This window comes from Molothrus aeneus, chromosome 13, assembly GCF_037042795.1.
Source record: "Molothrus aeneus isolate 106 chromosome 13, BPBGC_Maene_1.0, whole genome shotgun sequence".
In the NCBI taxonomy this organism is placed as follows: Eukaryota; Metazoa; Chordata; class Aves; order Passeriformes; family Icteridae; genus Molothrus; species Molothrus aeneus.
Genome location: NC_089658.1, coordinates 7,764,929 through 7,780,707, shown reverse-complemented (window position 1 = coordinate 7,780,707; position 15,779 = coordinate 7,764,929). Strand labels below are relative to the sequence as shown.

The window sequence follows — 15,779 nt, the reverse complement described above, 5'->3', positions numbered from 1 at the left end:
CATTCTGTGATTCACATTCAAAGCCATGAAAAGCTGTCTCAGCTACATGTCACTTGCTGTGAAATAGAGTTTTTGGAAAGATGCTGAGCTACATATGAGGTGGCTTTGTCTTCTACAGCTGCCTTTCAGTTCGTTTGATTTAATAAGCTTCTGAGAAAAAAATGATCTATTAGACCTACATCTTTGATGTAGAAACAAGACCTTTTTATTAAAAATCTATGTATATCAGGGAAAGCCTTTATGAGTGACATTAATGCTCTAATGTTCATTTCTGTTTTGCAAAGCTCTCTCATTTGCATGCACAGTTGTTAATTGTTCGTGACACCAGACCCACCATCCTTTGACCTCCTCCTGAGCTTTATTTCTGTTGCTTTAGACACTGAGGTGGTACCCTTTGTAGTTCATCTGAGTATGTAGCAGTGTGATTAATGATACATGTCTAAAATATCCACAGTGGCCACAAAAACAGTTTCAAATAGGTGTTGAAATTCCCTCTCTGCCATTCTAAATGGTATTCATAGATAAAAGTTAATTGGGGTTAAATTAACATTTAATTCATTCACTGTGACACGTATGTCATATTAGGCATATTCTAAAAGATACCAGGTCCATTGAAGTGGTCATATTTGGACTAGGAATGAGAAGTACAGGGAATATGTGTTTAAACTTGCAGGATCACAGGCTTACTAGCTGAGACCCCTTTCAATCTCACACAGGAGTATAGAAGAGAATGTGTAGATCTAGCATGTGCAGACATAGCTCTGCGTGGCAGAAATTATTCATGTATGTGGCCATACAGAATTAAAATATTTCTTTTCATATTTGGGTCCCTACAATGAAGTTATTTATTGGACATTGATAAGGAATCTGATCCTTCTGCCAAGCAAAGGAATGCAAAATACTTTTGCCTAGGAAATTTTAGGATAAGAGTTAATAACTAAAAATTGTAGAGACAAAGTCTGTCTGTAAATGCATATTGTAGTAAAATTAAAGAACATAAAATTCTCAATAACATAAAGGGAAATTCTACTGCTTCTTCATTTAGACCATACATCAGAAGCCGCTGTTAGGCTGAATACCTTCATAACAAAACAGTAAATACTCCTCAGCATTGATTTTTTCAGTCTTTATTGTGTCGGGTATAAAAGTTCTGCCTCAACAGGCAGTTCTACCTGTGCTGAGTCTCAGCACAGCAAAGAATTTAATAATATATCTAATTACAGCATGAGCATGCACTAAAAACCAAGTCTCTATTGATCTCCTTTGCTGACATGACAATCTTTGCACTATGGTTCTTTATATTTGTGCACAGCCAAGTACAGTTTTTCATATGTTCTGCTCTGTTGGTTAGCCAGTCTTGGTCCAAAATTTCTAAAGATTCTCAATATGTCACTCTTCCCAACCAAGGAATAATCTATAGGAGAGACTCCCATAGTATTTTCTCTAATAAAAATATATTCAATCTTGTTTTAACAGAGTAAGAAACAAGAAGTTCCTAAAGAAGAACAGGGACCAACAACAAAGAATTTGGATTTCTGGGCTCAGCTGATTACTCTGATGGTCACCATTATAGATGAAGATAAAACAGCATATACACCAGTCTTGAACCAGTAAGTAATTACTTTCCTCCAAAAAATTAAGAATCATGGATTTATTAAAATAACTATAAAAAATACACCTGAATTAGAATTTGTATTTTAAATAGATTCTAGCTAGAGATTTTTATTTGTATTTAATATATATATTTATATATTTAATATTTTATTTATATTTAACATTGTATTGACATAGATTGATAAAAACTTAGTTCTCTGATAATGGAAAGAAAATCTTTTGGTTTAGGAACATTAAGGACAGGTGATATATGAGTAATCTCAAAATTTTAGGTAGCAAACTATGCTACATGAGATATAAAGGATAGAAGGGAAATGTCAGTGACATTTCAGTGAAAGGCATTTTCAGTGTGATGATACTGATGGTATGGGAGCATCATGGCACACGTGGTGTTCAAATCATGCTGAAACTCATTTAGGTATGGTTTCTAGGCATGTAATTGTAAAAAAAAAAAAAAGAACTTCACAAAAAGACCCTATCTAAATTTATAATTGGCTGGCCAGACTGACCTGAAAATGTATGAAGTGGAGAGCAGTATCCAGAAATGGAATTTCACTTGTCAGAATTGAAGATGTAGCAGATGAGAGAGGTACAATCAATAACCAAGACAAATGAAATAATTTAAGATTGATACATGAGTAGAGAAGAGAGAAACAATTGATAAACACAGGAAAAGAAGGCAGTGCTGAGCTTTGAACATGAAATATATAGAAAGAGTGCAAAGGAACATGTTTCACATATTACAGCTGGAGAAATGGGCCTTGCACCAATTGAAATGTGACATGATGAAGCCCTGGGGAAATTTTTTAGCTCTTTGGAGCCATTTTACAGAGAGATTGCAGAAAATCTAGGCAGAGTCTGGCTGTGATGACTTCTGCAAAAGTTAACATTGAAACCTACATCTGTATTATGACTAAACAATTAATAGAGGTTTCTGCAATTGTATTTAATTGAATGCTCTGAAGGGGATCAGGAACAATCTGTTTTTTTCAGCCAAAGTAGGGTAGATAGTAAAATACTTGTCTGTGCTTGTCTGTTGATAAAAGGTACCATTCTATTTATGACCCCACAGTAAAAGTGACAAAGAAACCTCCTGGTGATAACCAGAAGCTGAAAGACTTTGAAAGTCATTGACTTCTGACTCCTTCCTTTACTTGAAATAAATAGAGTATCACTTCAGTACTGGATAATAAACATTTCTTTGTTAATTATTTGTTGCACCAACCTTATTAAGGAATAAGTTCTTACCCTATAGAGGAAAGAAAACACTTTTCCTGTTCACTCCATTTTCATGTCATACTGTCAAGTTTCTCCATTAATGAAAGCTCAACCTTTTGTCAGGCAAGCTGTACAAATAATACAGTAAAATATATAATTGAGACAAATACATATATGTGATTAATTTCAGTCTCTTCATTGAAATTAAACAAGTGTAATTGTGGGTTAAGTATCCTAAACAGTGTTCTAGCTCTATTTTTATACAAATGTGAGGGAGAAGGTAAAGGCATAAAGAACAGAGTTCCTCTAAGGGGATTAGTAGGTTCCCTGAAGTACAGATGAATGATTGTGTAAGATGTGAAGAGAGAATCCGGAGTGGACGGAATTGGGACAGATTAAGGGAGAGAGCTTGTGTCTCTGACTTCTCGCTGTTTTTTGCTGTTGTTTTTTAAGTGAAAGAGTGAACACAGGGAATAACATTTCTTTTAGAAGTATAGACATCAGAAGTAAAAGATGAAGAGGCTCTAGGTGGAAAAAACTTGAAAAACTGTTCAGAGTTGCTTTGGATAATCTTTTTTTAAGAAAAGCTTCTCCTAACACAAAAGCAGCATGTAAAAAGTGTTGAGACAGTAAGGCAGCCTCTTTCCCCCTGCTTACCCCAGAAAAGGAAATGGGTTAAAATAGATGAATGGGAAATATAACTTGAATACACAGGAATCCTGCAAAAATATGACTCCTTATTAGAAATATATGGCTGTGCAATGTCTCAGTGGAGTATTCAGGCCTGCATCCATTTGAATCCTATTTTAGAAATGAGGTAACCAAAGATCCCCAGGAGAGCATTCTGATAAAAGTTTTCACAATTGTATAATATTGCTCAGAATTCTATTCCTCAGCCAGTTTTGGAAACCCTATTTTTATATCCACCTTAGAGGCAAAAATTACGCTGTGATGGAGTAGTTTGAACTGTATCAGGTTATGAATCCAGATGAAACATGACACGATGGCCTCAGCAAGCACTGCAGCCACTGACAGACCACACCAGACCACCCAGTGGGAGTGTGGGGGCAACCTGCAGTTCTTACATGGCATGAGAAACTTGACAAGTTTGAGGGAAAAACATGGTCTGGTACTTATTTAAGTTATAAAATCCCCATTCTAGTAGTTAAACAATGTAAATTGTGTTAGAAACCTGAATCACAGGCAAATCCGGGGCTTCCTGTCATTTCTAAATATCCTGTGAGGCAGGAGAAATTTCTATCAAAATAAAATATCTATTCTAACAAAAGGAACATCAAATCAAGGACAAAATCTTCAAGTCAAATATGCTTCTATATTTTGAAAGCAAGACCTAAACTTCGAGCCCCTGCCTTTTTTTTTTTTTTGCACATATTCTCAGAACAGTCCAGTTGTCACTGTAGTATAAGTTTAAGAAACAAGACAGTTCTAATGGGACTTTTAAATTTGTTCTTTACTGATCCTCAGATCTTTGCAGTGTTAGGATCTGTTTTCTCTGTGATCACATTGTGTTCCACACAGTATGGAAGGGACTAACACATGAAATCTGCAGGAGCAGATCTCCTCATGCTTCAGGAGCTGGGATGTTTAACACTGAGAAGTTGGGGATAGTAACTTATGTTGAAGAAACAGCATAATTGTAACCTACATGTCAGTGAGTTATGAAATATAGGCCAGTGAAAAAAAATTATGGAATGAAGTGAAAAAATCAGGGTACATTCTATCATGAATTGGGCTACATCAGGCCAACTTTAGAATGTTTCTTTCATGATAGAAAGTGTATCTGATGTGGTTTGTGTCTTGATGCAGTGGTATTCCTCATTACCAATTACAGTTTATTCTGTGGAAGCATGTGAATATCACTTCTTTCATAGAATTTGTGAACATTATCCTGTGAACAAAGTTGTTCTCATTCTTTCACCACACCCACTGTAGCTTCTCATGTAACAATGTAACACTGACAGACCAGGTTAGTTATGTAGACTATATACAGCATCTTCTTGCCCATTATTTTTTCTTCAGGGAAAGGAGTGTTAAAAATAAGGCTTTGGATAGATAGAGGATAAAGCACAAAATATAAGAATAAATGAGCTTTTTGCTCACATTTAAATGGAATGCATCTTTTCCAAAATCAAATTGAACTTTTGTCTTAAGAGTTAGTGAAGCAGAGGCCATGGCCAGCCCTCCACAGATGGTGTGATCTATCTTCCTGCTGCATGCACAGCACAAAACTGAATGTATTCACCCCCTAGGACTGGTGAGATTTAGCACCAGGAAGAGACTGTAGCCACCAAGGAGGGAATATGAGCTTTTCTGGGAAAGTGCATTTGAGGTTCAGAGGCGTTGATATTCTCAAGATGTAGCAGACTGGAGATTTGGCAGCACAAATTATGAAAAGGCATTTTTAATTTTCATGATAGAATTTTCTGACTTTAGGGTTGAACTAGAGACATGCAGTACTGTCTGGGATAAATGCTTTGGGGATTATATATGTTTCACTTTTACATTGATTATTTTCATTTTTTTTAAGCTGAGTTCAATTTCATTCCATTGATCTGTGGTTTTATATATTGCCCTTCATTAGAACTAGCCAATGAGAACTGTATTCACTAAATTTTTGCTTAATTAAAATCAATAGAGTGAAGATATAAGTGGCTGTCTTGTATATGCAATTTAGTATTTTTGGAAACACATAGATATAGTAATGTACAGGCAACATAACTCTTCTGGATAAACTGAGATTTTATATAGTTCCAAGAATGACATAGAAATCGGGAAAATTATGGCCTATGGGGCAGAAATAACTGTAACAAGGGCCAGCTAAATGACTGACAGAGAACTCTGCTGGTTGTCCTTTTGCTTCACTGAAAAATATGAAAATACATGGCTTTTACAAAGATTAGAAAATGTAATGTGTAGAGACTTGCATGAGAAATTTCTATGATATTTTGATCCTTATGGATCAAAATTTGAAGTCGTTTGAAAAAGTTTTCTTAACTAAAAATAAGGTGATAAAATACAAATAATACAAAATACCATACTTATATAGATGCTTTAGTATTTGACCTTTGATTATCCCTTCCCTTTAATAAGACAGCTGCTTCTGTTACCATTTATCTTTAGCCTGTGGAATGTCCTGTGTGCTTCTGTCATGCATTGGCTATGTCACTTGTCACATACAGTAAACTGCAAGGACACCTCTGGTAGTTCCCCCATGCCCATGACTGGCAGCTGTGCAATGCCCACCAGTCTGTTAGGAGCATAAAAACTGGCACCAGTTTTATACTTCACCTAACTGGAGCCAGGTGGGGTGTTGAACTAATTTAATCAACATTAATGATTGCAGTTTGTGTGTGTGTGTGTGTGTGTGTGTGCTTTCACAAGTTAAAATGCATGGACAAATCTATTTATCACTAATCAAACAAGTGCATTTTTATCAGGCCCAGCCTTGCCTTATGGCCAGCCTTGCAATATGCTCAAAGACAGGGTCAATATTAAATCAGCTGTTAAATACTTCCTCAGAGCCACACCATCAAAGTTCAAGTCTGGTGCTAAGAAAGAACTCAGAGTGGATTGAAGGTAAAGTTAAGACAGCTGAAATACATTTCAGTTTTTGAACAGAAATTAATTTTGTGGTAATAGAATTAATATGAAGTTCTTTAATTGAGCAGTCATTAGCATAAAGAGGGCTCAGTGAACTGAGCTAGCAACTGCTTCCTATTAAAGTAGCAGAGCTAATGAGCTGTTTAAGTACTTTTTCTTTGCAGATATGATGAGGGTCAAATAGGTCTCTGAAATGAATACATTACTTAGATCCTACTGCTACCACTTTAAAGTTGCACATAATTCTCATTCTTTCTATGTCAACAAGACCTTTAAAATTCTTACATTTTTACAGAAATTATTATGGAATATTTTCTGAATTTGATTAGTGCTTTACAAAAAGGTCAAAATACTTTGTGTCCAATTCTCTGCTAGTATATAGTGTAATAACCTCAACACAAAAGCCACACAGCTCTGTGTATTTCCTCATTAATATATTCCCTTATTTTATGTGGCCTGGTGAACTGTGGGTGATTTGTGTGGCTCTCTCTCACTGCACCCCTGTGCCATAAACAGCTGCTTTACCCCACTGGGAGATTCTGTTTCTTTCTGCTCTTCATCTGCCTGACCTGCCTGGCTCTGCCTCTGTGTCCTGAGAATGGCTCATATTAATGTCAGTTCCACACCTGCATTAGAGAGCCCTTTTTTTAAGACCAAAAATGTGACAAAAACACAGTGTTGATCACTAAAATGCCAGCTTTTGCTAGTTGCTAACAGTGAAAATGGTAACTCGAAGATCAAGGACTTTGTTTCGCATTTGAAGAAACAGCTGGGATCTATGAAAAATTTGTGTAAAAGTACTTAACTGATAACAGCAGAAAGTATCTAAAAAGGATTTCTCAAAGATGACATGAAGCATGAGACCAAATCTAAAATTTTGAATCTAAATCTGCATTTCACTGCTTGTTATAGTCTTTGTTATTTTATCCATTCATCAAGGTGGAAGTCTTCAGTGAATTGGATTCTGTGAGTATATAAACCAATATAGCTTCACAGACAGCTTCACTCTTTCCCAGTGTCAAAAGGGAATTAAGGAAAAGCTGTGGCTGCTAAACAACTGAGCCAACTGTTTCATGTTCTTCATAAGCCATCTGATTTAACTAAAGTTGAGGAATCATCTGCAAGATAGATGAATGTTTCTTGATTTAAAATGTCATATGAGGGAAGTTTTTATTTGAAGGTTGGATGGTTTATATAATTGTTACAAAACATAAGATACAGTAAGTGCATACTAGGGGAATTATTTTGTGGAAATATTTGCTTTTTTGTTGTGCAGCTGTAAGCATCATTCCTAGCAGCAGGTGAACTGATGTAATGTGATTGATTGCAGGTTCCCTCAAGAGCTGAACATGGGAAAAATCAGTGCTGAAATCATGTGGACTCTGTTTGCCCAGGACATGAAATATGCTCTGGAAGGTAATTAGAACAAACTATTAATTACTCTAGTAAGTTCAGCAAGACTGATTTCCACTGCAAGTGATACCTGGCGTCAGATTTCTGTGTGTGATTAGAGCTTTCTGGTGTACTTGTTTAAGATGTTTGTAAGTTAGTGAAAAAGAAGGGTTACAAGGAATCAAATCATTTCACTGTGAATATATGAAGTTATCTGTGAAAGAAGAGCACAAAAGAATTGTGATTTGAAATGATGCTTCCTAGATCTGATAAAAACCTTCAGTGTCCAAAGAGACCCACATGTGTTTGCTAGAGAGCACTGTAGATATTCTGATTTTTCTCACTAGCTGAAAATTGCTAACTTGCCCATAGGAACATTTGTGGAATGAAATTATGGAGGAAGAACACACTTATAATTAAATGTTTTTGTGTTCAAAAGGCAGGATGTATTCATTCTAGTTCCAGCAGAATCAAACGCGGTTTCATTTTATCTCTTAAGATATTGTGGTTAACCATTGTTAAAATATATGGGGTTTTGCTATATAGCAGATTGTCTCCAACTACTAATGGCTTCAAACACACAATAAAATATAGTTATTGCAGCAAACCAAGTAAAGATACCTGCATGAAACTGGCATTGTCTTTAGTCAAGTCTGCTACTAACTACAGAGTAAGTCTAAAAAGGGTGAGAAAAAACATATGAGGTTGAATTTTAAAAACAATGCAATTCAACAGGCATAAAGTATTAAAAACCCCAAATATTTGAAGATACACTTCTCTATTATTCTCTCCAGAATGTCTAATGGGATAATATCAGTGCATGGTGCTTTGATGACATGGCAGATTTTCATTATGATAATTGAAGAGATGAGTGGCTAGAATGACTATTGGTGGAAGAACTGTTTTGTTCCTCTGCTGTTGTGTTACTTTACTTTGTTAATTGTGTTATTTGAATGTGGAACTTCCGTACTAAGCAGAGCAGAAAGGAAGGAAGGTAATGAAAATATGTACAAAAACAACAGAAGACATGGGACATCTTAGATCTGGGTAGGAGAAGAGATGTTCAAACAATTGTTTCAAAGTGCTTTTCTGTAGTCATGTCAGAGTGAATCAGAAGTGCAAGAGTGAGAAGGGATGTCAGGCAGATCATCCTTTAAGAGTGATCAGTGAAAGCAAAAGCTTCCAAGAGCTGAGAAATGTGAAGACCAAGTGAAAGCCACTGGTTTCACTTAGAGCATAATCCTGGTTTCATCAGGGAATCTTCTGTCTGGAGAGGCTGTCAGTCAGGAACAGCTATCAGAAAACTGCTGTTCAGTAACTCAGTGTTGTGAATCCCTTACAGATAGCACAGATTACTGAGGATTTCTAATAGTCACCAACTGCCATGACTTCATGACCTTGGGGGTGTAGTTATACTCTGCACATGGACATCAATCCACATGAGCACCCAGAGCTTTAGCCATTCAACTATAAACATTCTGCACTGCAAAGAAATAATCCACAAAACATCACTCACTCTATTTGTTCATTAGAGCACACTGATCACTCTAAAGGCAGCTTCAGAACAAGTCATGGCTTCTTTCTCGGTTGTAAAGGATAGAACAAGAAGCTCATAAGAAAGACTTAATTATACAATATATAAAGTGTGTATGTTAGGACTGAATCAGGATTTTTAAATAAATTTTAATGTTAGTCCTTATTCTGCACAGAGAAATGTAGAAGGCATTTGACTTTTTATGTTCCAGACCAGTCCCTGAATGTGGTCTCATTTCTGTGTTGCTGTGGATACTGACTTTCTGAGGACAGTAAATGCCATTGTTGGCATTAGGAATTCTAAACTGCTCCCAGCATCATTAGTGAGACAGTTCCTGCATATAAATAATAATTAAAGGAAAATTAAATTAGTAAAGTTATTATTTTGAAATTAGTATAAATTATTATAAATATACAAAATTTCACCTTCTATTATTTCATTCCTAAGCAGGAACCTCAATAAATCTAGTAAAAAAATATAGATCAGTATACTGATCCTCTACCCAGCTTTGCTGGGATTTGAATTATGAATTCTTTCAATAGATATTCTGCAAACGGAGTTTAACTCAGTTGTTGAGGGCAATAATATTTCTTTCTTCAGATTCTATAAGATTAGAAGCAAGCTCTTAAATATGTTCACAGTTGGTCCTCATGGTTTTAATGGAGTTCATTAAAATGCATTGCATTCTGCTATGCCACTCTCGCCTTCCAAGTTATTAACATAGGCTACCATCTGTTCATACCTAGTGTCCAGGGCTGTGATTGCAATCTTCCCCTACTCTAATTTAGTATTAATCTCCTGAAGCAGCATCTTTTGTGCTACAAAGTTGATTCCTTTCTGCATCCAATCAAGAAGCAATGAACTGGTCCAGCATTGTTTGCAAAAGGATTGCTCATGTGATAAAAAAGATTGGATTAGCTCATCCAAGATCCTGTTTCTGGTTTTACCCATTTTTTGTATTCACAAATATATCCAGCCACACCCATCAGCTTAAATTCAGGAAATAACAAGACAGCAAACAGTGGAGCATCCACTTTCCATTCTTTTTCCCTTTTTCCTGAGTGCAGTTCAGAATGGCTGTTCAGGCTCTCTCCTCTCCCTGTACATCTGAATCCCTTCTGGATTTGCTCAGGGGGTGTGTGCACTGCAGATCTGCTGCTCTCCAGCAGTGCCCTCTGCCCACCTGCTCTTGTAGAACAGCCCAGCAGCCCAGCGAGGGGCACCAGCTGGCACCACACACCTTCTGCCTTCTCTCCTCCCTTGGTCCTGGGAGTACACCCCAGCAAGGAGGCTGCTGCTGTGGCAGGGAGGAGTCAGGGGAGAGAGCTGCCATGGCAGAGGCCTTTGGCTAGGGAAGAGCAAAGCCACGTCTCTGAGAGTACCAAGGCACTAAACTGGCACTGGGGGAGCAGCTTGGGTTTTGGTGAGGGAGGAAAGGCCATCCCAAAGCACAGTTCAGTCTGCTCAGCTGCCAAGATCAGGGCTACACTGTGCCAAGCTGACATGCCTTGGAAACAAAACTGTACTAAAATCTGGTATTCAGTTCATAATTCCATTCTAGATTTTCTTCCAATTGAAGTTAATTAAAATGTTTAGCCTTTGGATAGTGTTAAAAGTTTTATGCAAACTTGAACAAATTGAGTTTACACTAGTTATATTTCTTTTTTCTGGTCTAATGGATTATTTTCACGTGTAGATTTTGCATGAAAAATCACATGTTTCTCTTTGAGAGTTGTCTTCATTAGATTTGGTCTCTTTGGGGTGTTTTTCTTCTTTGCAGGCTGTCCATGCAGCATCAGTGGTTTGCATGATACATTATAGATTGTTGTTTGGCATTTAGTTTACACAAACATCTACTCTTATAGGATGGTAATGTTTTTGTTCTCTCTGATCCCCCAATTATTCCATATTTATGCTGCAAAAAAATGAGAACAGAGAGAGAGTTTCACCAACAGTGCATATGATTTGTTACTCACTTCATATGGTAAGAAATCTTTTCCTTTACAAGTATGAAGATGCAAAGGTTAAAAGATGATGAGAGAGTAATAAGCTGAAATTAAACATGCAATTGCAAAGTATCTTTTTTTTAATTTTTTGTCCTCGGAAATTTCTTTTTTCAGATCATTCAGATCTCTAACTTTTGAATAGGTCAGATCAAATGTCTGAAACTATCCAGTCTTTTAGAAAGAGAACATCCTAATTGCTGTTATTATGATAATCTAATTCTGGTAGTGGCCAGAAGTCAAGACCAGAATTAGGCGAGAAATTAGATGGCTGCTGTGTAAATAACAGCAACAGACAGTCTCCATCCTGCACAGCTAAGATTCTAAAGGCCTTATAAAAATAGGAAAAGGAGATAGTCATTCCACCATTTTATGTATTTAATGTAAGTTTGCTTTTAAGTTTGCTGTTGTCTTCAGTGCCTAAGAAGACACTATTTTCCTGTTTCTCTGACAGATATTTCATCCATGACAGAAACTGATGAAGTGATTTGAAAGAGAAGAGGCAGGTCCAGGAGTTGATGCTGAGCACAGAGACAGCATAGAAAAAAATCCAAAAGGCTAATGCCAGAGAATGGTATGCCCAGAGAAAGGTCATACCATTTGGTGGCAGATTTCAAGTCTATTTTCACTCTAAATTTACAATTTACAAAGTTCTCCTTAAGATGGAATATAGTCTTGGTTTAGAGGGAGGCTACAGAGGGTGAGGGAAGATGAGACTGAGGTTTTGTAAAGGACAAGAAGGCAGCATCCACAAGAATGCAGGATGTCATCACTATCAAAATATAAAACCTTTTTATTTTAGTCAATCTCATTTCTGCATTTGGCACCTTTCAACAAATGTATTCCGTGCTTATCTTTTCAGACACCTGAGGAATTAAGAGTCCTCTATGGCCACTCAGAGAGTCTGTGAAGGCAAAGTCAAGGAGATTACAGCTGGAATTAAACCTTCCTTTGGCAAATAAGATAGCATGTTGCTGTGATTAGAGGAAGAGGGGAGTTAGAAATGTTCTTTACTCACCATAACAGACAAGGATGTTGGTAACAGCAGGTGCACTCTGTACACCCTGAGGGGCTGAGCTTCCTAAGTATGACAATCCACCTGTCGAGGGCAAAGCAGAGCTCTCCAGGCTTGCCCAAAAAGCACCACAGCCATGCCAAATGGCACTATTCTGTTGGTGTTTGTTAGACCCAGTAATTAAGACAGATGAAATGGACAAAACTGCTCCCAGGGGCTGAGTTAATACTTCTTCATATTGTGCTGTAATACTGTATCATCTTGCTTGGAACTACCTCAGAGATCTCTCTCTGGTGTGGCACAACCTTGCAATTGGGACTGTTATATCTATAATTTCCTTGTTCTCTAACCCATTTTCTTGGATTTTACACATTGAACCACCATCAGAACAATGAGCTGTTCCACAGTACAAGTCTACAGTAATCTTAGTTCAAGTTTCTCTATGTCTGACTGTAAGTGTATTCATGGTGCCAGATTTACTGGAAAAAATTTAATGCATCAGTGAATGCCTGTCTTCATTTTTCAGTCTTAAACTTGTCACTCAATAATAGCAGTGTATGTTGTCCTATATATTTAATAATGATAGCTGTGTCCCTATTTATTCTTTTGCTAACCAATGATTATTACTCTTGCTCTTAAACACTATTATTAGCTCTTACCCAGGTAATCACTTATTGTAAAAAAAATATATATAAACTTTTCCTGAACATTGCCTAATTGTGACAAAGGCAATTTTTTGTTAGTCAGCTTATACTGGTACCACCATGCTGGATAGGTTATGACTGATTAATAATTACAGGTTATTTATAGCTCACATGGCCCTGCCTTTTCCACAAGTGAGTGAGTTGAAGGGAGAAGTGTTCTGTTCAGCTGAATGGGCTGTATATCACCTGTAGCAGCAGGGGCAGGCAAGACCTCCTCCACAGTTTGTAGATATCTTAACCCAGAAGAACTGGGGTTTTGCTGCTTCTTTCTTCTTGTCCTTAGTTCTTTATCACTAAATTTATTTTTATTACCACTTTATTTCATCTCATGTTTTTACAAAAGCTAGACTTATATCTTTTGTCTGGACTAATGTTATGGCCAGACAAATTTTATGGGGAAGAAAAAGACTAATTTTAAGAAAAGACTAATTTTATGGGGAAATAAAACAAAAACCCCAAACAAACAAAACCTTTAAGCAAAAATGTGACTTTGTCCCCTTAAAGGACCAGCATTGTTTAGTGCAGTGCTGCATCTGCTGCTAGGGGAAAATTTTATCCTTTTGTTTTCTTGAGGAGGTTCTTCCCCTTATCTCTGTCAGAGTGGAGCTGCATAATTCTCACACTGCAGCAGTGGAATGTAGGTGCTGCACCTCTTCCTGCATTCTGTGAGCTAATCACATAATGGATCCCCTTGTATTTTGGATTTCCTTCATTGAGAAACAGTAACTAATAGCAGCTTTCTGGAGAAGAAATACATTTCTTTATCAACTAGAATACAATATTTGAGTTAAAGAAAATCAAAAATAACAAGCAACTTCTGCTATCTTTAATCTTGCCCATTTTTACTAAGACACTGCTTTAAAGCTTTCCTCACACAGCAGCTGTTCTAGTCTCTGTTTTCTTAGATTGAAGATTCAGTCTTTTACTTTCAGGACTTTTCCATAGAGTTTTATTTGTGTCTTTTTCTCCTATAGAATCTGGGGTCAATTTCCTCTTATGAGCAAGTGCATTAGTTCTAAACTAAACATTTGATACTGCTTCACCCCCAGGAGAATAGGATAAATCTGTTAAAACTGCTTGTTTCCACATTATCTTTTAATAAGCCTTAAGTGCAATTTGCTGGGTGAGAATTAGAAAACACCTCTCTGGTTTTGCCGTTGCAGGCAGAGCCAGATTGAGCACAGGTAATTATTTAAGTGCAGCCTGGCATTTATCTTCCTGCTGGATTCTTCCTGGTTTGTACTTCATTTTACTAATTGCTTGTAAAATGCAAGCATGCCTGTTTGATAAGGTTTTATGCTCACTTTGCCTACTAGTGATGAGGCAAAGGGCACAGAATCAGATCTTTATGGAAAGACGCACTTTTTTAAAAATTAAGCAATAAGTAGATGGAAGAGACCTATCACAAAAATTACATTTAAGATACAAAGCTGAGTATGCAATAGTTAAGTTCCAATGCTATTAAAGTGCTCTTTGTTACCTTTATTCTGTTTTCCATCCCAGATTCAAGCATTATACTATCAAATCATAAAAACATGGAATGATTTGGGTTCAAGGGGACCTTAAAGATCATCCACTTCCAACCCCCATGCCATGGGCAGAGATGCCACCCACTGGACCAGGTTGCTCAGGGCCCAATCCAACCTGGCTTGAGCACTTCCAAGGATGGGGCATATATTCTCTGTTTTGCAATTTTTATACATATTAGAGTTTTATCAAAGCTTAATCAATATAAATTGGATTCCTATATTAGGATTACTTTTCTTCTTTTATTACTTCATTACTTTTATTACTTTCATTACTTTCTTTTTTATTACTTTGAATAGATGTTGAAATATCAGTACGAAGTATTTGACATTTCAGTCATATTCTTCAGAACTAGGACTTTAATTATCATCATATCAGATAGGATGGACTATTTCTTCTGCTTCATTTATAGCTTCCATTTCCTTATGCATTCCATGGTCAATAAATATACAAAGCAAGTATTCCATCAGCTGTAAAAAAGCACAGTTCAGATTATTCCACTCACTGGATGTAAGTGCTTATTTATTTTTGTATTCAATACAGAATTTTGTCTCCAAATGTTTATTCTTTGAATATTATCTATTTAGTATCATGGTATGTAAATTTCAATCTGATAGAATATTGAAGGGTGAAATTTATACTGAGGTTGATCTTATTCATTTACTTGTATTCCTGGCATTTTTCTTTTCTTGTCAGCAAGCAAAACAGAGAAAGTTTATGCATAATCAAGCTGCACATCTTGCATTGCCCTTTTGGTGATAACCCATCCACTTTTCTGGAACTTTTGTGGAAGTATTTGTCTTTGGAAGTAGTAATTAATTGATGAGACTAATAGAAGTCATAAGGACTAAAAAGAAGCAGTAAAAAAATCAACTGATTAATGTTAATAAAATATCAAAGTTAATTTGCCTAAGTAATCTGAAACACTTAGGCAGTATAACACAGTGGGTAAAAAATGGCAAATGCAACGTTTAGAGTAGAAGATAGGGTAGTTTGCAGAAGGTTCATACATCCTGCATCTCTTAAGTGGTATATGACATTGGTGTTTGATGCCCTTGAAGTTCCCATGAGACATTGACTTCTCCCAAGGAACCATCTCTGTACATCTCTGCCTTTTCTGACACCAAGCAGGTGTCCCTGAGCTCTGCTGC

At 36.6% G+C, this 15,779-nt stretch overlaps 1 protein-coding gene across 1 annotated transcript in view; it reads left to right on the top strand.

Annotated features, from left to right (window-relative positions):
- The window catches only part of UNC13C (unc-13 homolog C), a 121,906-nt gene that overhangs the window by 65,835 nt on the left and 40,292 nt on the right, over window positions 1-15,779 (top strand). Inside the window, exons 17-18 of the mRNA XM_066558584.1 lie at window positions 1,477-1,610; window positions 7,784-7,869. Coding sequence (XP_066414681.1) covers window positions 1,477-1,610; window positions 7,784-7,869 — 220 coding nt within the window. The remainder of the gene's footprint in view (window positions 1-1,476; window positions 1,611-7,783; window positions 7,870-15,779) is intronic.